Source organism: Glycine max, chromosome 1, assembly GCF_000004515.6.
Source record: "Glycine max cultivar Williams 82 chromosome 1, Glycine_max_v4.0, whole genome shotgun sequence".
Classification (NCBI taxonomy): Eukaryota; Viridiplantae; Streptophyta; class Magnoliopsida; order Fabales; family Fabaceae; genus Glycine; species Glycine max.
Window position 1 is genome coordinate 53,926,913 of NC_016088.4, and position 25,981 is coordinate 53,952,893.

The 25,981-nt window shown below is 32.0% G+C and overlaps 4 protein-coding genes across 5 annotated transcripts; 2 read left to right on the forward strand and 2 right to left on the reverse strand.

The window, feature by feature from the left end:
* Positions 1-74: 74 nt before the first annotated feature.
* SCA1 (plasma membrane Ca2+-ATPase) lies at positions 75-5,846 on the reverse strand. 2 transcript variants are annotated; one of them, NM_001251556.2, is made up of 7 exons: positions 5,182-5,498; positions 3,797-3,851; positions 1,780-3,725; positions 1,509-1,667; positions 1,237-1,408; positions 758-1,056; positions 75-640 (listed from the first exon to the last, which is right to left on the reverse strand). In NM_001251556.2, exons 1-7 carry the CDS (start codon positions 5,353-5,355, stop codon positions 401-403), a joined length of 3,045 nt encoding a protein of 1,014 aa, NP_001238485.2. In that variant the 5' UTR covers positions 5,356-5,498; the 3' UTR covers positions 75-400. The 2 variants fall into 2 exon arrangements, with proteins under 2 accessions (NP_001238485.2, XP_040862818.1); XM_041006884.1 differs by lacking the exon at positions 3,797-3,851 and having other exon boundaries at positions 82-640; positions 5,182-5,846.
* Positions 5,847-12,476: 6,630 nt separating this feature from the next.
* LOC100818855 (mitochondrial outer membrane protein porin of 34 kDa-like) lies at positions 12,477-16,172 on the forward strand. Its single transcript, NM_001254224.2, has 6 exons — positions 12,477-12,599; positions 12,713-12,780; positions 14,553-14,663; positions 14,747-14,833; positions 14,925-15,133; positions 15,235-16,172. Exons 1-6 carry the CDS (start codon positions 12,551-12,553, stop codon positions 15,539-15,541), a joined length of 831 nt encoding a protein of 276 aa, NP_001241153.1. The 5' UTR covers positions 12,477-12,550; the 3' UTR covers positions 15,542-16,172.
* A 3,573-nt stretch (positions 16,173-19,745) lies between these two features.
* LOC100819391 (60S ribosomal protein L26-1) lies at positions 19,746-20,502 on the reverse strand. Its single transcript, XM_003517297.5, has one exon. It carries the CDS (start codon positions 20,388-20,390, stop codon positions 19,950-19,952), a length of 441 nt encoding a protein of 146 aa, XP_003517345.1. The 5' UTR covers positions 20,391-20,502; the 3' UTR covers positions 19,746-19,949.
* Positions 20,503-21,370: 868 nt separating this feature from the next.
* Positions 21,371-25,605, forward strand: LOC100809064 (BTB/POZ domain-containing protein At3g49900). The gene is made up of 4 exons (XM_006573599.4): positions 21,371-21,665; positions 21,769-21,838; positions 22,863-23,342; positions 24,653-25,605. The coding sequence occupies exons 1-4, from the start codon at positions 21,529-21,531 to the stop codon at positions 25,334-25,336; spliced, it is 1,371 nt and encodes a 456-aa protein (XP_006573662.1). The 5' UTR covers positions 21,371-21,528; the 3' UTR covers positions 25,337-25,605.
* The last annotated feature ends 376 nt before the right edge of the window (positions 25,606-25,981 follow it).

Sequence of the window (25,981 nt, forward strand, 5' to 3'; positions counted from 1 at the left end):
ACACAAGATTATGGCTATGCTCAAGGAAATAGCGCTTTTAAAATAATGGAACGGACAGTTCAGGATCACCATTATAGAACATAAAGAAACAAATGGGATTTATAAATATAAAAATTGAAACAAACTGAGGAAGGCTAGTAACTTATTTACAGCAAGTCATTAATCATTCTGCTGCCTAGAAAATAAACAACGTATTAAAATAAAATGGTTAATGGTAGCTTGTCAAACTGCTCCGAGACTCCAGTGATTTATTTCGCTGCTCCATTTCTGATTCCAACCCAAGAAAGCCTCGAGCAATACCAGGTGAGTTAGTGAATGTACAGGAATAGTGGACCTTGAAGCAATGCAACAACTAACAACTAACGATAACCAACTACAACTTTTTATCCATTCAGGTGCTTCAAACAGGAATCTTCTTTAAGCGAGCAGCAATAGGCATGCCCATAAATCCAACCAATAAGCAAAAGAACCACTGTGACAGGGTGAGAGGTGTTGTGTTTGCAAAGGTTCCCAAGTACTCAACTATTATGATTTGGAAGAAAACAGTAGCACTGATGACACCCACGAAAACATAGTTATCCAATATTCCTTTAAAAACGTTTATTTTCTCCATTTCACGTGAATTTATCTCATTGAAAACCTGCAAAACCAAATCAACCCACATCTTGTAAGATACTTCTATACAAATAGCATACATACACTATGAATTTAATAATAAATATTCCTAAAAAAATTGTCAGCTTTTAAGAAAAGTTACCTGACAGAAGACAAATGAGTTGAAAATAAGCGTGTTTAAGACTAGATCTGAATTGGGGCCCTCAAGTAAAAAGATTGATTTTCCTCTTGACTGAAGAAACCATATCACCATAAACTGATACAATGATTGTCCTAAGATGTTCCTCCACATGACATTGCTGATGAAATTTCCCTTCCTTCCAACAGGTGAACGTTTCATTAAATCATCATTTGGAGGTTCAGTAGCAAGAGCAAGTGCTCCCAGTGTGTCCATTATCATGTTCACCCACAAGAGTTGAACAGCTGTGAGGGGTGCAGTTCCTGGATAGAGAAAATACATGTAAGATCATAAGATAACTAATAAGAAGAAAACAAAAAAAGTGTTTTTATTTATAATCTGTCATGCAGGCTGGTGTGAAAACAAAAAAAGTGCAGTTCCTTGCTGTTTATGTAAGTACATAACCCTATTTTGTGGTAACAAAATTAAATTAACTTTCTAACCTGTCAAGCAGGCTGATGTGAAATTCACTATTAATGCAACCACATTAACGGTAAGCTGAAACTGTACGAATTTCTGAATATTTATGTAAACCGAACGTCCCCATTTGGCCACAGTTACTATCGTGGAGAAGTTATCATCCAGAATTATGACATCTGCACTTTCTTTTGCAACCTGAACATACATTGAGAAATTAGCTTGCAGTAGAAAATTAAGAGTTAAATGACTAAAATGTAGCAGCACAAAGGGAAACATATTATAGTATTGCACTCACCTCAGTTCCAGCAATGCCCATTGCAAGTCCAATGTCAGCTTCATGAAGTGCTGGGGCATCATTAGTTCCATCACCTGTTACAGCTACCACTTCCCCAAAAGTGGTACGCAAGTGTTTCACCAGTGTGTGTTTGTCTAAAGGTGAGGATCGAGCCATAACCTAAAAGGAATCAAACACTGTCAGTTAAAGTATGAACCACAAATAAATCATGTGCATGATTAAGTAGTACTGAAGGAGTCAAAATATAATGCATACAGAAAGTATATGGCACCTGAATTTTGGGAATCAGTTCAAGCAACTCTTCCTGACTCTTCTCTCTAAATTCTGGACCTTCAATGGCTATGCCATCATCAGTTAAAATCCCACACTCCCTGGCTATAGCCTTTGCAGTATTAATGTTGTCACCAGTAACCATTCTAACTGTTATTCCAGCTGAACGACACATTGCCACAGATTCCTTAACACCAGGACGAACAGGATCTTTGATACCAATAACTCCTATGCATGTATATCCAGAAACAGGAATAGGGTCTTCAGGAGAGAACCCATTTTCCAATTCCACATAGGCAAGGCATAGTGTTCTAAGTGCCTCACTTGCAAACTGATTTATTGTAGCCTTAAGATGGCTAGTTGATTCTTCATCAAGGGGTACAACCTCACCATTTGAGTTGAGAACTTTGTCACAAGCAGCCAGAATTATTTCAGAAGCACCTTTGCAGTGGGCTCTTAAGCCTCCACCAGGGAGCTCAACCACCACACTCATTTTCTTCTTAGTGGAATTGAATGGCTCAACTTTAACAAGTTTACATGCTTGTTTCTCTCCTTGAAAATCTCCACCTAATGACAAACCAAACTCCAATATTGCAGCCTCGGTTGGAGTCCCTAGAATCTCACGTTTTCCATTTTGGTTAACCACAACCTCTCCCCCTGTATTATTGAATATTGACTCTAGCAGCAGTTTCACAGCAGGTTCTGGGAGTTCAGAACACAAACTAGAAGCATTGTTGTTGCTCACTTCCTTGCTGTTCATGCAAAAGCATGTTTTCACAACAGTCATGTGGTTGGTTGTTAGTGTCCCAGTCTTGTCACTACATATAGTTGTGGCTGATCCCATGGTCTCACAGGCTGCCAAATGTCTCACAAGGGCTTTGTCATTCATCATTTTCTTCATTGCAAATGCAAGACTCAGTGTCACAGCCAATGGCAGCCCCTCTGGAACAGCAACAACAACTATGGTAACTGCAACTGCAAAGAACTCCAACAGCTCCAATGCATCATCCCCGGTCCAGCTCCGTAAGCTCCCTTGTTGGAGTTTTAGGCTTACGAGTCCTTGCACTAGAACTGCAAAAGTAACCACTGCAAAGAATAGGCCTATCTTACCAATAATGGTTGCAACACCATTCAACTTCACCTGTAGTGGGGTTTCATCATCTCCACCTTCACTGAGAGTAGCCATCAACTTGCCCCATTGAGTCCTCATGCCAACACTAGTAACCAACATCTTGCATGATCCGTCTTGGACCTTGGTCCCAGAAAGAAGAAATGGATTTTCAGAATTCACCATCACTGGCTCACTCTCTCCTGTTAAGCTTGACTCATCAATCAACACAGAAAATCCTGAGACAAATAGTCCATCAGCAGGGACTTGGTCACCAATGGCAAGGTGCACAATGTCACCAGGAAGTAATTCATATATTGACATTTTTTGTCTGTATCCATTTCTTGTGACCTGAATGGAAATTTTCTTCTTCTCCTTGTCTAAATCCCTGAACTGTAACGATTGGCGATAATCGCTTGTTGCTGTCACAAAGACTACAAGCAAGATACTTGCAACAATTCCAAGACCATCATGAGCACCCTTTGGCCATCCTTCTGTTGCAATGCCAACTAGCAGAGACACGATAGCACACACTCCAAGTATCATCAGAGTCATGTCTTGAAAGGCTTCCCAAACAAAAACCCAGAAACTTGTAGCTGCACTTTCAGTAAATTTGTTGATTCCATATATCTGCTGTCTCCTATTCAGTAACTCAGTATCACTGTTAAGACCCTCAGTGGTTGATGTAGAAAGCTTCTCTGCAATGCCATCAACCCCACCATGATGTCTGAACTTCTTTACATCATGGACTTCAACAATAGACCCTAATTCATCGCCGCAGATTTGAAAACCTGCATCTTTAACTTCCTCTGGCAGTTTGTAATCGCTTAGTTGCACGCCTGGATGTGATCACAAGTAAGCATATTGACTCATATATATAAGCTATTTAAATAATTCTGAAGAAACTTACTTTGGATAAATTGAAGTGCTGCTTTGGAAACCAAAATTGCAATCCTCAACTTCTCCTGCAGTAATAAGAGAATAAGTTTTGGAGAAATAAAACATGGAGATGTAACATTTTACGTGTTGGGGAGATAAAAGCATAATCGTATTGTTTATAAGTAATATCAAAGTCCCTTGTAAAGAAAAACAGTTTTTATACAACAAGGGGGGGGGGGGTAAAGCATATGAACATGGTTACATGGGTGAAAACAAAATTATATGCAGGCAATTACTAAGAATAAAAGCTAGAGAAAAAAGAATGAATAAGAAAATGTACAGTACAACAAAAAGTGGGGATAAAGGGTAAGCCAAAAGGAAAATAAGTGTTACGTTTTCTTCAAACTTATATAGAGCAACTATGTGTAGTATAATTTTGGTCATAACCAGCTAGCTCCTGATGTTTCCATAATTATCTTCTTTTTTTTAATTACGTTTCCATAATTATCTTGAGAAATGTATTACTTGTAGCCTGATATAATGCATTTTATATCTTAATTAAAGCCAAATTGTCCATACCCCATAAACAATACCGATAACAAAATTCCAGATTTGAATGCTAATTAATGTATTTTCTATTCATCGTGTCCTTTTTTATAAGTTGCTCAACAACAACTGCCAAATAGATAAGCCCAAGATCAATAAACATACAAACTCTTTAGTGCCAAGTACATGCTTATAAGCAGCATTCTTGAATTTATCTTTAAAAGAATGAAGTCTAAGGAACAGGGGTCAAGGGAGGTAATGTGAGGCATCAGCATGTTTGTGTTGGCATTTTGACTAAATTTCGAAATTGCTGCTCCAACGTTTTTAACTCCTTTTACCATTCAGTTTTTACTTACAAGGAGTATATCAGCTTGATTATGAAAACTAACTAGAGTGAGTAGAGTCTATGACTCTGTATTAAGTGGAAGGAAGAAAACCAATGACAAGTACGAGGCTATGAAGGAAAGATATAGCAAGAGTCTAACAAATATCTCCAAAATATAACGACACAAAGTATACAATTACAACCATATTCACATTTAATACTATTTAATTATTTATTTAGTGTGCAAATGTAAGAAAAAAAATTTGTTTATTTAGTGTGCAATGTCACATGTATTTAAACACTTGAAAAAAAAATTAAGAACGGTGAAAAAGTAGAACTTAATGCCCATTAGTTATTAGAAATTTTAGTCTCTCGTAGTTTTAATTAATAAATTTTATTTAAAAAAATAATGTTAATAAAAAGCGTACTAATTGATAGGAAATATCTTCTTTTGTTTTTTGTTTTGTTTACCATAGCGTATCCTTTATCTAAAAATATGGTTGGCGGCGCATGGAAATATATATGGTGAATAAAAAAAAAGATACCTGAATGGTACGACGCATAGCAGCAGCTTCGCCCCTCTTGGAGAGATTTGCAGTGAAACGAAAGCGTCTTCTGGGGTTCTTGACGATCCCGCATAGTCTCCTCCATCGTTGAAGAACCTCTTCGGGAGAATTTTTGGACTTCACTTCAAAATTCTCATTTAAATAACTCTCCATCACCCTTCAACAACAATAACAACACGTACACTATGCTTTGCTATGAACTGTAATATTTTGTTGCTACCTTCGTTATCAGTAATGAAATATCAAATGGACTCTCGGACACAGGTCATATAAAGTGATGATGGTATGTTTGACATGTCTCTTCCCCGGTTTCTAAACAGGGTACTAATAGCAGAACAAGTAATAGCACCCTTTCTTGGAAGTTTGGCACCACCAACTTCTTTGAATGGAATTTCGTGGAAAGAGACCAAGAGAGGAAGGTGTGTGTGGACCTCGTAAAAAAGCACGATGATATTTCTAAGACCTCGTCCTGGACCAAACAAAAAACAAAACTGATGACTGGTTCTAGATGAAGGCTTTGAGTATAGGAAAAATTGTACTTCTTGCAACAGTTAATTGAGTAACGGTCTTTTGCTCGTGAGAGGGATGGAACAACTGGGTCAAATATTAAACTGCCGTTTTTATGTTTTTGTTTTTTGTAACTCTTGTAGGGGTTATGTTATTATATATAGGAACTAAGAAATTTATGAAATTACTAGTGGATGATATTCTTTATAAAGGGGATTTCATTTACATCTTTAATATATGGTCCCACTGATCGACACGCGGTATTCTTCATTGCTTTATTATTTATTTCACCGCGTGTGTCAGAAAATGCTCTATTATTAATGTCAGTAATCAATCATGCATCAGAACGCGTAAAGATATTTTCAAGATAAAGAAACACAAAAAACCTAAAAGGAGTCCAATGACTCGGTACCTTATGGCCCCTCTTAAAGGCCATGAACGTCACCAAAGAGGCAAAGACGAGTCTTTTGGGTCACTACGGGCTGTGTTTAGTTTCAAAGAGAAATAAATTATCAAACGAAGGGGGTATGGTTGGTATGTGTGCTTTTGAAGAGAGTAAAGTTATAATTTTTTTTTCATAAAATATATTTTATTTTCAAAAAATCATTTAGTAGACAAAAAAATGATTTTTTAGACAAAAAATATCAATTTTCTTTTTAAGAAAATAGTTCTCACTTATTTTTTTTATATTAAATAACACAACATAACATAACATGTTATTTTATTTCTCTTTTTTAGAATTATCTTCTATATCACATTAGTGTGAAATACTGATAATTAATTTTTTTAGAACTTAACTGATTATTTTTAATAAAAAAATTCTCTAAATCATATTTTTTTTATCAAACAAAATTTGAATTTGAGAATTCACTTAAATAATATGAATACAAACGACATAAGGATGACAATGATATTACAATCCTTGCCCCTTACACGTAATTTAAAAAACATCTCATACCCAAACCGTTAATAACTTTAATAAATATATTCTTCTTGCTTATATCTAAATGTGCGTATCTTGTTAGTCGCACTTCAATTAATTATGAAAAATTAATAAATAAAATACTTATTAAAATACAATAATAATTAAATTAAAATTTTATTGTCAATAAGATCTAACTCAATTCATCAAGTAGTGTGTGAATGATTATAAATCTCCTTATCTTTCATTCTCACGGATAAAAAAAATTAAAATCTTATCCAAATATCTTTATAAACTATAATAATTATAAAAAAATGAGAGAAAAAAGTAAATAATGAAGGTGATATTTTGTTGGAATTAAGGAATGTTTATTCATCTTGATCAAAAGTAAGGAATGTGATGTATCTTTAAATAAATAAAGATGGTGATCTATTTCTATAAGAAACATAATTTTTTTTTAATTAAATAAAGTGATGTATGACTTAACAAATAAAGATTCAACGTTATTTTAAAAAAAAAATTGATGATTAAGAAACGTGATCTATGTCTCATTTATTATTATTATTGATAGGGTATGATACTCATGCACGTAACTGTACTATTAAAATTTATGTATAATTATTTATGTTCAAGTTTATACTTATTAAATGGGTAATTGTCCTTATCATACATAATTTTTGCATAAACCTATCAGAACTACACAGAATTCCTATCCCTACACATGTTAGTTCACCAAAGACGAGTCTTAGCCACGTCAAGTCGAGAGTGGGCTTTATCTGTTTTTGTCGTAGTATATATTAGAGGCAGTTGGTTTGGATACCAAATATTTTCACTTAGCAATATAGATGAAAGAGTTAAGATATTTTTTACCTTTTCTTTAAACAGAGAATCGTCGTTGTGACTCATACGGATTAACGATGAGGATGAGTTTTTTTAATTCATATTGATTGATGGTCCATATGAGTCATATGAATTGACATTTCAAATAATTCTTACTGATCAACAATTTGTATGATTTTTATTTTAATTTTTTAAAATAATTAAAATTTAAAATTTATATTTATAAAATTGCTAAAATTATTTAAAAAATTGTACTACAAAACAAATTAAAAAAATATATTTACAATTTTGTTTTTTTTAAAAAATCCTACAGATAAATAATTTGTATGAAACATACGGATTAATAATCTGTAAAATCATACAGATCAGCAATTTTTATGTTTTTTTTTTAATTACGCACCTCTTTTTCTTTGATGATGAAAAATCATTCAATCTCACTGTATATTCATAAATAACATACTTATACCGCCAGATACAACAAACGCTTAAAATAGGATACTAATGGAAGAAAATTATATTAAAGGTGTGAGATTTTAAGAGAAAAAACAGTGTTATTTATAAACAATAATACCCATAGACATTTTGAAAATGTCCCAGTAAAAACGCTAGCTGCCTCGTATGCCTATATTATATTATGCTACTGTTGTTAACAAGTCTTTTCATAAGCCCGATTAAAGAATTAAAATTAATTACGAAGATGAAATTTTAATTTTATTATTTTAAGTTCTAATTTTAATTATAAAATCATATCAAAATTACTGAAGGAACTATACTTAAGTTCAGCCCTTATTCGGGATGTCTATGAGGCACGGGGTAATGGTTTCTTCGTATTCGTCTCCATTTATATTAGCAAGTTTTCATATGAATAAGGAGTATTTATGGATATTTGGGAGTATTTATGAACTTAAAATCATAAAGAATAATTATTATCATATAATGTCATTATGCGTTTATCCATTAAAAAAATATTATGAAATAGTAAAAATAAATTTTATCTCAATTATTGTCAAAATATAAATATACTCAAATTTAATTAATGATTTTAAAATAATAGAGATTATTTTGTGTAAAACTAATATGTTACGTGAACTATTATGATAAAATTAATTTATGTTAGGTCATTTTAATTTTAAATAATTTAATGGTCATATTTATTTTAATGTTTCTGCAGAACTTTATTTTTCAAAAATTAAGACAAGATAGCAAAGTTATATGAATATAGTATATGTTTAAATAAATATTTTTTTTTATAATATGCACTATATTTTATCTCATCTAATGATAATAAAATGCATATTAAACATAAACTAATATTATCGTGTTCAATTCTCTGAGCTTCACCAAATATTCATTTTTTTTTATCAAGTCTCTTATCATGTGTCCCAAATGAATCTGAAATTTAATTTAGATAACTAAATTGGAAAAAGAAAATGCAAGATATACAATGGAAATTTACAGTTTGAGATTTTCAATGAACTTGTTTCAAGATATTGTGGATAAGCCTATAAAAAAAGATTTTTTGGATAACCTTTTAATAGTAACTAGGGTTGTATTGTGTACAGTAGGAGTTAGTAAAATACAAGTATATGTTGCAGTAAAATCAATGCAAGTATATATCCATGTCTTCTAGGGATGTTAATAATATAATTTATAACTGTTTATGATTTTTAATATATTTTCTATATTTTTTATCTTACAAATATACCTATATCTTATAAATATTTGTGAATATTAATGTGTATTATGTAATTTTATATTCACATATTCCTTACATCATTTTAATTTACGTGAACACGTATTTAATCTTGTCCATGGTTTGATTCAGCATAATAAAATAATAAATCGAATAGAATTTAACCAAATTGGAAATATTCAACAACAAAAAAAATCAATTTATTATTTATTATTATCTTATAAAAAAAGGTTTTGTCGGCAAATACCATGTGACAACACCGTATTAATTCTTTTTTCTGTCAAAATATCACTAGTTTTTGTTTAATTCATACAAAATATATAAGTATGATAATTAAGATAATTGCAAATTCTTTTTTCTGCCAAAATATCACTAGTTTTTGTTTAATTCATAAAAAAAAATATAAGTATGATAATTAAGATAGTTGCAACAAGTATATGTTTTGGTTGAATCAATACATTAAAGTATTGCTTTTTATATAGTTTTTTATTTTATATAATAGAATAACCAATTAATTAAATTTTATGAATGTCTGTTTTATAATCACAATAATTACACAATCAGTTACCAAGTGATCAAAATATTGAAAAAATAATTTATTTAATTATGATATAGTAAATTACAACAATAATCATTATTTAAAGATTCTAACTAATAATATAATTATATATTTTGATTTTATAAAACAAATATATAATTGGTAATCTTCTAACATATTTCTTATTTTACATAATTAGCTTAAGCATGTTTTTAGTTTCTTAAAATAACTAGTTTTTATTTTAGTTTGTATATTTATTTTATTTCATTGAACATTTTACCACTTAACTATTAATTTCACTTTATCATTCAAGTTTTTTCCCCACATACTATTATTTTTTAATTTCCCCCCCCCCCCCCCCCACATTTTACCAGAGAAAGTCAAAGCAATCATAAACAATTTAAAATGAAATTAAACAAAGTTTTATCTAGCAATCATAAACAATTTAAAATGAAATTAAACAAAGTTTTATCTAGCATAAAGGGCTATTTCATTGTAACCAACTAAGTTTCAAATCTTCACTAAAAAGATATTCACGTTTAATGATGAACCATGTCTCAAATAAGATTCAATCCAAACAAATATACTTATAGAAACAAATGGCTAATTTGATTAAACCTCACTAATTTTATGGATTTCTTTACCTTGTTGAGTTTTACCAATTCAAAAATTACAAATGAAAAATAAAATTAAATATGCCAATAATGGTATCATCATCATGTACTTATATTTATATTGAGTATGTGGATATGGATTATTTTTAGAAGAAGTGTATATAGAATTGCTATTACTCTTATACATTTTTTGATAAACTTAAATGATGGAAATAAAATCAATTAAAAACTCAATGAATTGAATTAATAATGTGTTTGGATAGAAAATTTTAACTGAGAAAAGTAATTTACCAGAGAATTTGAATTTCTGTAATTTAGAATTAATTGTTTGGATGCTTTTTATAAAGAATTTAAAATTTTAGAATTTTAAAACAGAATTTTAAACAATTAAAAATTTGAAATTTTAATTTCCTTTTAAAAGGTGAGAAATTGAAATTCTCTTCTTAGAATCTTCTTCTTCAAAAAAATACCGTCTGAGCTCTTAAAATATCGATCGAGTGCAAGCATAGAGGTACACGTATAACTAGCACACCAACCATATTTTCTCTTTTTTTTCATCCTCATAATTTTAATTTTTTATTATCCAAACACAAAATTTTGAAAATAAAAGAATTTCAATTGAAGTATTTAGAATTCTTAGAATTTAAAATTTCTCAAAATTTTAAATTTCTCCATTCAAACACACTCTAAAGTCATTTTAAAATCTTAAAAGACCAAAATAACAATTTCAAATTATATCTTTTTAATTAGAATGTCATATCATTATTTCAATCAATGTAAATGGATAATATCACTTTTTTCTATTAATATATTTAATTTATTTTTCTAAAAACGACAAAATAAAATCCTTCAAAACATAAAATATTAAAATAAAACTTTTAAAACTTAAATAAAAAAAATAAAAAAATCAAACATAGAACAAAATTTCACATGCGTGTATATATATAGTTAGTTAGGAGTATGAGATGGATTAAAACGAAGAGCTAAAGAAGATTTTTCAACTAAAAGGTTTTTAGAAAGGTATTACACGTGATGGAGTGCAGATAAAATTGGGGATAAATAACATTAGTAAGCTCTATCAATCAATTGCTTGATCAGGAAAAAAAATATCAAAGAATTTTGGCATAAAAAAAATGTTCAAGAAGCTAAGCAATATTTTTTTTCCTGGAATGGAACCAAATCAAGTAATAAAGGAGCTTGGAACAATAAGCTTTGCTCTTCTCGTCCTTGTCCTCTTAAGAATGAAACAAGTCAAGTGTTGTGAATGAAAAATTTAAACTCAATCCATTTCTGTTAGTAATGGAAAAAGTTGTGTAGAATCTATCTATCTGTTTCACCTTTTTTTTTTACTTGTATACATGTAAAATTTTAAATCACATCACTTCAAATATGTTAAATTAGCTCATTAAAAATATAATTTATTTGTAAGTAAAGTCCAGATTGATTATTTACTCTTTTATCCAAATTTTATTTTGAAATTCAGTTTTAAATGAACAAAAAGGTTATTTTCACTGACTCATTTTATAAAATAAATTTCATCCAAATTTAAATTTTTAATTTGTAAACTTTAATCTTTTTTTATCAGTCTTTAAACTTTAATCTGAATATATACTATAGTATTTTCTTTTCAGCAAGAAATAATAAGTAGGAATAGATACGTCAATGTGAATATTAATCATAAAACAATTGTCAAACATTTGAGTCACGTTCATATATACTTCATAGAATGACATTCATGTGCGTGTAGCAAGGACAAAAGTTTAACAGGAATGCTATCAATACAATTTAATTTCTAACACATTTTTTTTGATAAATTCTTTTATTAGTTAAAATTTATTAAAAACTATAAAATTATGAAATAATTCCCTAATTATATGTAAAACTCGCAGAATTTTGTAAATTTAATAAACTTCACAAATAATAAAAAGAATAGCGTGTCAAACAATGTTTTCCAAACATTTCTCAAGTTTAATTTGTAGAATTGTATTACCTGGAAATCAGATCAAAGAAAGAAAGAGGGCATGATGGTCCCACGCATCATATTCGCCTCCTAAATCAACGGATGAAAACGCACGACCGGACAAAACCAGTTCAACCATCCAAATTCGCGATTCTAAATTACATTATTTCGCATTTAAAATAAAAGAACGTGAAGAAAAAGGACGTCACTTCCTCGCCACACCCTGCTTCGTGAATCTTAGTGCATCAAGATCTCTGTCTCTCTGCAATCGAAAATGAGCAAGGGACCGGGTCTCTTCACCGATATCGGCAAAAAATCCAAAGGTGAACGAACACACTCTGTAACAATCTCCGTTATTGTTTCCACAGCACTTTATTGAAGCAAAAAATCAAAAATAGTTTGCTAAATTGTTTTGATTTGTTGTTATTTCTTATAGATCTTTTGACTAAGGACTACAGCTCCGATCAGAAACTCACCGTTTCCTCCTACAGCGTCTCCGGAGTGGTAAGCTCTTCGAATTTCCATTACAATCATTCTATTTTTGCATTAATTACATTTCTGTATACGAGGTCTTGTGGTCAAGATCTACTGCGATGCTATATACGTAAATTAATTTATTCGCATTATGAGGTTGCTGATGACCGCTTCTCGTTCCTTTCAAAGCTTGATTACCTATTGTATTGACTTGTTTTCATACGAATGATGAAGTTGCATCCGAAAATTTGATTATCTCGAGTTCTTTTTTTTTTTTTTTGTATTTTAAGCGTATTCCACATTACATTGTTAGTATGTTAAGTTAATCCGTATTGTGTAGACGGATTCGATGGTGCAAAATTAAAATTAATAAAAGGAAATCGAGGATATTAGATGCGTGGTGACTTGCTTCACTAAACATTCTTCTGTCAGAATTTGTTTTGTGGCGTTCTATTCATTTTGTGGATTTTTATTTTGGCTAACCGCTACTCCACTATGTCAAAAGAACGAGACTGGTTTTCAAAATATGCAGTCTGACATATGAGTACCTATCAACTATGAATTAAGTTCTTTCATTAGAAGAAAGGGGCATTTGGTTTTCGTAATATGCTGTCTGACATACCAGGGATGTCACGTGTCAACTATCAATTAATTAAGTTCCTTTATAGTGCCATAAGAATGGAGCATTTGGTTTTCCTAATATGCAGTCTGACATGAGTCCCTATCAACTATCAATTAATTAAGTTCATTTTACAGAAAAAAACCTTTATCCTATTGTAGCATGATTGTTTTATCAAAATGCTAATTTATTGGATGACAACTGGGGAACAATACTGTTTTAACAATACCTGGAGTAAAAAATGTGATTGTGTAGAGCTTATCGGATTGCATTTAGGCTTGTGCAGAAGGGTTTTGATGCCATCTAGCATGAGCTGGGGGCAAAATATAAGGGTGCAAGAAATGGCATTCTCCTTGAATGTGTGTTTGGAATCAGAAGTAGAAGAAATGTAGATCCAGATGTGGAATCTTGTTAAAAAAATATTTTAAAAAGGGGATATTATCAACAGTCATTGATTGCTGATAGAAGTTATGCTGCTGGTTTTACCATTTTTGTGCATCTTTCTGTACTCAGGTTCAGAATTTTGATATATACTACTAGCACTAGGTGTTACAAGCCATGAATTTCCCAACAAGTTGTGCACCTTTACTCATAAACTATCCAGCGACTGGAAACATGACTTTGGTGCATAAGAATGGCTGATAATAAACTGCAGAGGTAGATAGAAAATGTATGATGGTTGAAATTTTATTTCTGAAAATCTAAGTGATTAAAAGTATATAATTAAGACTGAGATAATTTAAGATTGACTACTTGGGTGAAGATAAGGTGATATTTGGATAGACTTAAAGGGGACATACTTTCAATGTCAAGTTGGGTTGTATCTGAATGCAATTACTGTTTAATTTAAATAATTCATTCATTTTATTGTTATTCCTTTTTTAGTATTATGAACACAAACTTTTCATAATCAACAATAACATACTGTGCATGAATATGAATTTATTCTTAATGTCATATTGAGGTGGGTTCATGCTGAAGCTGATGCCTTACATCTAAGTGACAGCTTATATATATTTATATATATGGGAAGGGTGTCTATTTGCAGTTGTATATTTATGTTCATTTTTAATTCTTGACTTGCCAGTATAATTTTTGGTTGTCAAGGTTGCTTTTGTAATTCTAGGAGCAAAAGATGCATAATGTTCATTTCAATATGACTTCTTGCTTTTTCTCCTTTCAGACCCTCACTTCAACATCTGTGACGAAAGGAGGACTCTCAACAGGGGATGTGGCAGCACTGTACAAGTATAAGAACACTGTTATTGATGTTAAACTTGACACCGCATCAACTGTGGGTTACTTTGTCTTTTGAGGTTATAATAGTATATTTTCTTGAGTAAATCATCTTATTTACGTACTCCTTTTTTTCCCCAGATCTCCACAACCCTCACATTTAATGACGTTCTTCCATCCACCAAGACTATTGCTTCATTTAAGCTGCCTGATTATAATTCTGGCAAGGTACATAAACATGCATCTCCTGGCTGGGAAATTCAACTAAACTAACTGCTGGACATTGTTTCTGAAAATTTATCTGATTTGTTTTTGACAGTTAGAGGTTCAATACTTCCATGACCATGCTACCTTAACAACAGCTGTTGCACTGAAGCAATCCCCTGTCATTGATGTTTCTGCCACAGTTGGTACCCCAACCATTGCTTTGGGTGCTGAGGCAGGCTATGACACTTCATCTGGTGGTTTTACAAAATACACTGCTGGGATTAGTGTCACGAGACCCGATTCTTCTGCTTCAGTAATCCTGTAAGCTTCTTTTACCGTAAGAGATGTGTTCCAAATTATCTAGCTATCACAATCATGTTGAAAGCTAACCAATTGATTCTGAACATGTACTTCCCAATCAGTGGTGACAAGGGTGACAGCATTAAAGCATCATACCTCCATCATCTGGATCTATTGAAGAAGAGTGCCGCAGTTGCAGAGATCACGAGAAAGTTCTCAACAAATGAGAACACTTTTACAGTAGGAGGGTCTTTTGCTGTTGACCCTCTGACACAGGTCAAAGCAAGGCTCAACAATCATGGAAAGCTCGGGGCCCTCCTGCAGCACGAGATCATACCAAAGTCAGTGTTTACTGTTTCTGGTGAGATTGACACCAAGGCCCTGGATAAAAATCCCAGGTTTGGATTGGCAATTGCCCTCAAACCTTGAGGTTTTTATTCATTTTTTAGAAAAGTGATCGGAGTTCCAAACTTTATTCAATTTTTTTGGTGGCCCTTGAAAGGAGGGAAAATAATTAGCTCCACAGACGAGAGCATTTCTAGGCTCTTCATGAATGGATAAAATATTGAATTTTCAATAACTTGGAAGAGTGGCTTCTGTTTCCCATTTTTTTATTGAATTTTTCTGCGTTTCCTCCAACATTGTGGTAGGCATTACAAGATCTGGAGGTCCTGTTGTCTAGAAGGATTTTTATCGAGTGTACTTTTCTTACAATTCTATTTTCAATATTGTTTTCTTTCACTTGGTTACTTACAATCGGCTAGAAATTTTTCAGTGTATTTGGTTCAAAGAAGGGAAGAGGAAGGAGGAAAAAGGTCTGACCAACTTATTAAGTTCAAGAAAAGGGAAGGGGAGGGGAGGAGAAATATATTGTTGTGCTTCTATAAGTATTAATGGAAAGGATGAGAGTTAAAAGAAAGATTTAAGGAACATTTAGTCGGTACAACCTAAAAATTACCATTGGCCTTCCGTCTCCTTTAAATTCTTCCAATATTGGAAGATGGACAAAACTATGGTCCCTATGTTGTCTGTGCCCCTTGAATTTTTAGATTTCTCATTCAGTTCAGCTATTATTGCCTCATGATAAAAAAATATTGATGTTTCAGCTTTTTTTTTAAAAAAAATAGAAAATTAGACTAGTTGCATGTCTTATCATTCAACTATCATAATTTTGTGAATTTTATCATCCAATTTTTTTTTAGCATTCTTCCATCACACTTTAATTTTTGCATATTTTACTTATGTTTGAAATGTGTATCGAAATGTTGGCTTGCCCTTAAAAATGATGTTTTGTCATTGGCTTTTGCAAAATTATTATTAACATGATGGTATAATATTTAAAAATTAAAAAATATGATAGTAAAATGTATGATAACTAAAAAGTACGATGATAAAATATCCAGAAAAAATTTGAGTGATAAAATACACAAAAATAATGATAATTAAACGATAAAGTTTATAATTTATTAATGTTTTGCAAATTTAAAGGTTTATTAATTAATTTATTCCACATATACTTCTATTTATGATAACCTAGATAATAATAATCTATTACATGATTACTCACATCATATATTAAAGGGAGTGTTTTAAACTAGATATAGAGTTTGAAAATTGTATTACCTCTGGTCATTTTTATAAAATTACATTTTTCTTATAAAATGTATTAGAGCTAATATTTTTAGGTATTATTTTTATTATGACGATATTGGTGTAAAATATTTATTAATTTTGTTGATGATTAATCTCTACCGAAAAATCTAACTTATCACCTTTAAGAAGACTCTTCCTTTCAATCATATTTTCTTTATTCATAATACTTGAATCTAAAATTTTGTTTAAAAGAATTGAATCATTAACGACTTAGATCAACAATCTTAAATATTAATAATTTGGTCCAAGATAAATTTTTTTCCTCTAAATTTGTTTACACTTTACACGGACATGTTAAAGTAGTTGCAAATGGACACATTCCCTCAATCACATGTAAATTTTTTTTCCCTCAACAAGATTACTTAACACGGTTTATATTATAAATTTATTATATATTTTGTACAGAACCAGAATATTCTTTTTAACATGTTATGCTTTTAAAAATAAAAATTTTATTTAGATTAAAACATATTTAATTTCTTATTACATTATTAATGGAAATAAAAGTACAAAAATTACTTGCTACGTTTTAGTTTGTTGGTGAAACAATTACACTTAAAAGGAAAAAGGTTATAATTAAGTGCACTACATTTTAACTAGGCAAAATTGTATTTTTGAAGTTTTCCTATTTTGTAAAATCGTGCAATGTTGATCCCCAGGTCAAAATTGGACGTTGACAGTTAACAAGTGATGTTGATTTGTCACGTGTCACATTCTTATTGGATGATGATGGTCACGTACCAGGTTCTGATTTTACAAAATAAAAAAACTCATTTCGTGAATTAAATGACTGGAGGATCAAATCCAAAACTGAATATAAACTGGAGAGACAAAAATGCAATTTTACCTTTTAACTAATTTAAACCTTAGGTATACGTAATCTAATAAAAAAAAACTACACTTATGTTGTAAATATCACACCATACATCCAAATAAGATGCGATGAAGTATCTAATTAATCCTAAATTATAAAAAATAATTTATCTTATGAATTTTTTTAATGTAATGGTTGGATTAATATTTATTTATATATATATATATATATATATATATATATATATATATATATATAATGTTTGCGTGTGTGTATAATAGAAAAATATACTTGTTTTAAATATCATGTCATACATTAGAATGTTATTGTTTTTCTTCAATAATTACGCCACTCTACTCTGCTGTTATAGGTACTCATGTAGCATACAATATATAATCTACCAATAAGTTTAATATATTTAGTAAATAACCATTCCTTAAACATGTGGTAAACATACCTTTTAAATACGTGCATAGAAATTCTATCTTGAAGTCTATATATAAAAAACATTTATTAGAAAAATTCACTCCCTTGAATAAATGAGTTCTTCGACGAATAAAAATAACTTTCGGGTTAAGAGATGTTTGATTTGAGTGTTTATTTATTTATTTATTTTTAAATAATTTCTATTTTTAAATTTTTAAATTTTAGACAAAAGTATTTTTCCTGTTATTTTTATTTTCTTTTAAAAATAAAAAGAGAAAAATACTCGAACCAAGTTTTACCTAAAGATAGCTAATTTAAGAAAATTACAAGATATATATTCTTGGTAGGTTTAAGTAAAATACCAAACATATTATATCCCTTAATAACGATAAATTTGTAATGATATAAATTTCAACCAAATGGATACGTGGAACGATACCGCACAGAAAGATAGCGAGATTGAAGCTACATATTTAGTATATTTATTGTTAGTGGAAAATCTAGACCTAATCCGTGTCAAATCTATATCAATACAATAAATTGATTTATTTTATTATTTAATTAACTACAAATCATATAGGAAAGACGTAGAAACTACCAACAAAAAAATCCTAACATAAAGTATTACTACTCAAATGCAAACCATAAACAATTTAATCTAATTGGATAGTGCGTTTTATTTAGAAACAAGTTAAACAAAAAAGTAACAAAAAGGAAATTGAAGTAAAATCGATTACTGGAATTAAAACTATATCCATCCCAGACACAATTTTTAGATAAGGTCATCAAAACTGAAATCCGCAGGAAAAATACACACACAACTAACATGGCAAAGCATCTCACAATTTCGACATTTGATACCCTAGTCCCCTTTCTTTTTCAGGTTAAATCAAATTTTAGGAAAAGAAAATAATACCCTAACTCCTTGCAGAGAAAGCAACGTAACTCAAAACACTTGCAAACATACTTTTATCACATCAAAGCATTCAAGACTTCATATTACAGAGCCTTTGAAAAATGATCTATCATTACTTTCAAAAACACGGTCACATGGAGATTCAAGGAGAGTAACCTCAGTTGTCAAAAGGCAACGGAGAAACTACCGAGTTAAAAATTGCAACAAGATGCCCAGATGAATAATGACAAGCAAACATAAATATTATATCATCACTCTGAAAACCTACCCAATATTTTTATACAACTGAAATTGAACATCAAAGTGAGATTACAGTATGTAAACAAAACATATTGCAGTCCAATAAAAAAACATTGTGAAAGCATGCATTGTGATCTCAGGACTCAGGGCACCACTCAATACAATCACCTTTAAATGCACCTTTGCTTTGAGTCTTTTTTTTTAATAGAAATTTGGGAAGGACTGGGGGAGGGGGGCACTTTAAAAACGTGCATGGTGGAATCACCATAAATATTCCACGCATCAACAAGCAAATCTTACGAGCTTAAGACTATAATTACTTGTAAAAGGGTGATTGCACAATGATAAAACTGTCAACTCAAATTGCAGCAAAAATACCACCTAGTGCCTAAACCATAAAAGTGCTAAGTGAGACCAATCTAAATTCTATTACTCGAAATCACATTTCCATCTTCAACCTATCCAATCACATTTCAACGCAGCACTCTAAAACCCATTTAATCCATCAAAATCGTGCAGAAATCTGACCGCACAAAGCGAAAACAGCTAAAAAAAACAGTAAACGCAGTAAACAATAACAGTAATAATGTCAAACATTTGATTAAATTAAACAAAACAGAAAGGCCTCACAATAGCGGAACCCTTAAGATCCAAACCACAAGACCCTCAAACTACTAAATAAAAAAAAACACAAGAAACACTAAAAATAACCGAATCCAAGTTCCAAATAATAGCGACAACAAATGCGGTAAATAAAAAGTATAGCGAGGGTAAAAAAAGGAGAGAAACTAATCGACGGTCTGCATAATATCCTCAGGAGCGAACTTGGTACCCTTTTCCTTGTCGGCGGCGGCGCGACCCTTGGCCTTCCGATCGAGCAAGGATTTGCGGTCCTTGTCCATTCGGAGCTTGGTGACGACAACCTTGGAAGGGTGAATGCCAACGTTAACGGTGGAGCCGTTAACCTTCTCGCGGGTGATGCGCTCGATGTGGATGACCCACTTGCGGCGATAGACCTGGACCACTTTGCCCTCGCGGCCCTTGTAGGTTCCCCTCACGACCTGAACCTCGTCGTCCTTGCGAACCGGAATGGACCGCACGTTGTACTTTGACCGGAGATCGGTGGAGAGAGGCGCGCTCATCAGGACGCGGCGCACGCTCGACGGAGCGGTGAAGTGAGCCTTGCGGCTCTTGCGACGGCTTGAGGAAACCCTAGGGTTAAACTTCATTGTTTCTTGTCTCTCTCTGTGACGGCAATGAGAATGAAAGAATGAGTGCAGAAGAAAAACTGAGATTTGGGGTTTTCAACTTCACTCCTTTTCTTTTAATTTTCAAAATTTAATTGCATTTTGTGTCGTCTTGGATCGGGCCCTGATTATGACCGACCAAGCTACCCAATTTAATTGGGCCTGCAGGACCAACTTTGGTGACGTGCACTGCTTTTTATTTTTTTTTATTCTAATGAAGAAAAAAAATATTGAGAAAATATCTACTTGCTTTGTGTAATAGTGGTAAACAAATTTAGTAACACCATGCAAAGAATTAGAGGAATTCAAATTAATTTGTCGAACATTTGATGTATTAATAAAAACAATTTTTTTAAAAAGTAAAAAAATAATTATTCAAATTTAAAAGGTTAAATATATATTTAAATCTATATAATTAATGATGGAATTTTACTCCTAATGAATTTAATATCTTTTACAGCTTTTTGGGTGAATGAATAATGTAAAAGAGACCAATAGCCTCTAGGAAAAACAATATCATTAATCAATTTAATTGAATAAATTTTGTATAAAAAATTAATTTATAATGAAAATAATTTTACACTTGCCTTTTATAAAAATTAAACTCAGAAAAATAGAAACGTTAGGAACGGCAGAATGCATAAATAGCCTTTAAAGAGGGAGGAAATGGTTTGCCTTCGGTTATTGCATCTGATTGGTTTACTCATGAGACAACTAAGAAGGTTTTGACTTTATTGTTCATGAGTCACTGACTTTTTATTGCACAATAATTGAGTATAAAAAAAGACATTATAATATATAAGTATAAATATTATATATAATCATTTTTATTGTTATTTATCACCAGTATTACTATATAGTAACTTTTATTGCACCACTTTTTATGTTGACAAAATATTTTTCCATTACATGCGGGCATTTAAGGGGTTTATGATGACATAAAAATAGAAATGAAATAAGCAAAGGGAAATTGAAGCGGGCATTTAAGAGTCATCACATGTGGCGCATTAATAGGCTTCCGAAACCATATTTATGGCCTCCATGGAAATAACAGTAGAGCATTCAGACACCCCTTGAAAACCGTGTGTTTTCAATCAAAGCCAAGGTCCTCACCGATGAGATGAGGGGTTGGAACCAATTTGAGACCATCTACGAGGAAGAACAGGAGCTTTCTTCAACCTCCTCTCCCTTTCTTTCACCATCTTCCTCCTCTTCTCCTCCTCCTCCTCCATCACTCCACTCCATAGTCAATGCTTGGTTCAATTCTTTCTCATACTTCATTTTTCTTTTCCCCTGCCCAAATAATATTTCTTAATCTGCCCTCTAAAGTTTTTATTGAAATTATGATCAATTCATTCAGGTCTCTTGACTCCGGGTCTGAACCAGATGTCTTGATATGTGTTCAAGGAACCTCTTTTCGTCTGCACAAGGTTTGTCGATTCACCAATTAAATCTCAATCGCTCATTCATTAATTTCCTCTCCTCCCGTTTCTTTTGTTTTCCGTCAATTTTTTTTTTACATTAGTAGTATATCTTGTCGTGGTAGTTTAGTTTTTGGATCAAAATAGTTTACTATAGCTGCAACCGCAAGTTTGTGACTTTTTTTTAGCAGTACACTTGTTTATCTTTTTTGTTTTCTTTAATACATGCAAAAATATGACTTGAATACAGTACAAAAATCCCTCAAAGAAAGTAAGTTTTAGGTGATAATGTATACTTTACAAACCCAATGCTGGATACTAATTTGTAATTTTGGGGTTGGTGTGAAAGTGTGACTTATCTAAATATGCATTTCAATTGATAGAATTTGACATGATTAAGAATAGTACTGCAAGTGGGAATTCCCTTAGTCACATTAAAAGGGGAGGTATGGCCTACCAACCCCTCGGGAAAATATCCTGCCTTCAGTAGCGGACATTCCAGCTAGCTCAAAATGTTTTTAAACGTAAGTATCAGTGCTCAACAAACCCATGTTCTTTGTTGAACACCCTTTGAAACCCAAGGGATAAAGTATGGTTCTTGCTCTTGCTCTTGCTCTTAGAATCAAATACAGACACCACATACAGTTACACAAACACACACCCAGATTAATTGTCATTTTCCCGGGCATAAAGAAAAGAAGACAAAGGAATCACACCACACACATATCATTTTCTTTTTGTTCGCTTCACAAGAGGTCCTGAGTCTCCTGACCATAATTCTATTGACTACTACACGTTAATTTTGCATATACTTTTTCACTTTTAGTAACGCTTTGCTTTGTCTGAAAAGCTCTGCTTTTAAACCCAGCAAAAGGGAACATTCCTTTAATCACATCAAAATATGTGCAACACTTTGTTTCATTAATTTGCTGTGATACATTGATAAAAATATTGAAATGACATGTCACATATATACATATATAGATTCAATACCTTAAATTCTTTCTCCTATTGTCGCGGCTTTTACTTTTAGGTTCGTTTGATATCACGAAGTTCATACCTCAAACGACACCTAACGGGAGTTTCTGACTTAACTCTCTCCCCGCCGTTAAACTTAACGGCCGAGACTTTCGCCGCGGTAGCCGAATTCTGTTACAGCCGCAGAGTCCACTTAACGCCGAGCAACGTTGCCGCCGTTAGAGTGGCAGCGGAGTTATTGGGCATGACGGGGGAAGAGAATCTCCGTGAAGTAACGGAATCGTACTTTGAGAGAGTCGTTGGCATTGGCGCGTCGATGGTTCTGCGTTCGTGCGTGGCTCTGCTTCCCGAAGCCGAAACGACGGCGTCGCTTGCCAGCAGGTGCATTGAAGCGTTGGTTTGGGAAGACGACGTTTCGTGTATGAGCGACGTCGTAGGAATGCACCCTCAGGATTTTCAAACGGTTTCGTATTCACTGAACAGACGGTTACCCAACCACGACGTTCTATACAAGATGGTTGATCTTTATCTTAAGGTACGCCACGTGTCATCTTATATCTTTTCCGTACACGTGTCATCATCTCATTTAACGCAATCGCATTACAACAATTGTAGATCATAACTTTTTCCTACATCATCTGCACAAGTGCACAACATATGGACTATTATCTCCTTTGCCTTTTTGAGAATCAACTTTTGACTTTTTTTTTGTCGTTGAATCATCTGCACAAGTGCACAACATATGTACTATTATCTCCTTTACATTTTTTAATTTATTATTTAGATTAATCATATTTATTGACTTAAAATTAATCTTAATAAAATGTAAGACAAATCAATGCTTTAATTTTTAGGTTACATTGATTTTTAATGCTCAATGACTCATGTAATATAATTTATTACCTTTTTGTTTAAAGGCTAAGCTTTTGATCTGTTACATTTCTGACTGATAAAGAAAAGGCTAAGCCTTAGGGATATATATGAAGGTGACTGGGAAAGTGAAAAGAAAACAGAGAAAAGGCCACTAATTATTGATGAGAAAGTAATCATCATTAAATTAAAATATGAATGTATTTTTCATTATTCAAATTAATCGTCAAAATCTGTTATATGCAAATTAATTTAACTAAATAAATACACATTCAAAACCTCAAATGTAATAAATTAAAGACCAATTTAATAAAAATAATAATTGGCACCTATTTTTATATAATAATGTTCCTAACTCGTAAGTTTATTCTGTTATCTTCCTACTTTTTCTGTTTCTTTGTCATATTTCTCCATTTTTTTTATTTTTTCTTTACTTTTAATTGATATTGTGATTATATTATTATTATTGATACTACTATGTTTTCAGTAAAAAAAAAGATACTACTATGTTTATTATTTATTAAATACTATATTATATAACAGTTTTTTTTGCTAACTTCTTATTGATGTTAACCGCACCCACTTGGCACTTAATAATAATAATAATGAATTATATGGATATGTTTAAGATATATCAATTTCATATTACAAGTCATTTTGATATTAAAAAAAAAGTTTTTATCTTAAAGAACACACCATCGATGAAAAACACATTTGCAAAAGTATTTATTTGTATTAAAAATGAACCAATAATTACAGGATCACATAAAACATTTCGATCCGTTTATTGAGATATGTTTTTTTTAGATGTTCTTTCAATAATAGAAATTGTGAGTTTCTTATCTTATTAATCTAAATTGCACCTCTTAAAATTTCTACGATCCATAAAAAACCAAAAAGTGTATGTACCAAAAATGTTCATCTTAAATTACTATAATTATCACTGATCTTTCGTTCATAATAATTTTTGTGAAGGAAAACAAGTGCCGTAAACTAACGGAGGAACAGAAAACGGAGATATGCAACAGCATAGATTGTTCTAAGCTGTCGCCACACACCCTCGTGAACTGTGTTCAAAACCCACAAATGCCGCTGAGATTCATAGTGCAAGCGATACTGATGGAGCATCTCAACACTCGCCGCTCCGTCACTGCGGCGGCCACCACCGGTGCACAACAACAACTGGAACGAACGACGCTAAGAGAAATTCTGCAGCGTGACACGGCTGATCGCCAAACGACACAGATCAAAGAGACCATGGATTCCACCTACTCTCGTATTCAAAGCCTCGAGAAAGAGCTAAGGGGAATGAAGAAGATCCTTCATGAACATCACCAAGCCGAGGGTGAGAAGATAAGGAATAATAATGTGTTGAACTCAGAGCGTTCTGCGAGTTTCCATTTCGATCCAGCAGATGCAGAGAGCAGTAAAATACAGAGGGGAGGAAGAGGGTCCGTTTCGTCTTCGGGTTTTGGGCTTGACAACGTAAGGAGGAAAAATAAGGAAGTGGCCGGGGGGATGTGTAATTTGTCTGTGGGATCATCATGTCGTCATGATAGCAAGACCCCAAAAATGACCAAGTTTTTTCGCCATAGTAAGTTCATAACTGGTCTCAAGAATGCTTTTCGGATATCAAATTCTACGTCAAACCCCTACTGAAGAAATGGGCGTATATGTCATGATTCATCAAGGCTGTATATAGGACTACTAAAGTTATCGTTCATGTAGTAATATTTAACGCATTTTTTTTTTTTTTTTATGTTTGTTCCCATTTTTTTTCTTGCTGCTTTCATTTTTTCGCTAGATTCTCTTGGGCCATTGGCCAAACTGCCAATGCCAGTTGCTATTTTTTTTTTTTTCCCGTTAATGTCGTTTTGAACTATTATTTGAACCTAACACTTAATTTCATGCGTTAATTCGTTGAAGTATTCTCCACACGTCGTTATGTCTGAATTAATTTTAGAATATAGCTACGGTTGAAGAGATGTATTTATATTTAGCAATAAAACTAAAAGAGTTGTGTTAATAGCATGAATCATATGCGCATCCAGCATTTTTCTTATTTTATGCCTATCAGGTGTTTAATTTTATCACCGCTGTCGAACATATAGTAAAAATTTAATATTATGTCACAATTTAAAAAACTTATGTTTTACATTTTCTATACATGTTGCATAGTTATTAAACTTTTTTTTCTTATAGTACAGTTTTTCCATAGGCTGTTTTTTAACTCATTTTTTTTTTAATTTTATTTTAGTCTAAAATTAGTATCATGGAAATTATACAGAAGAACAAGGTATGAAA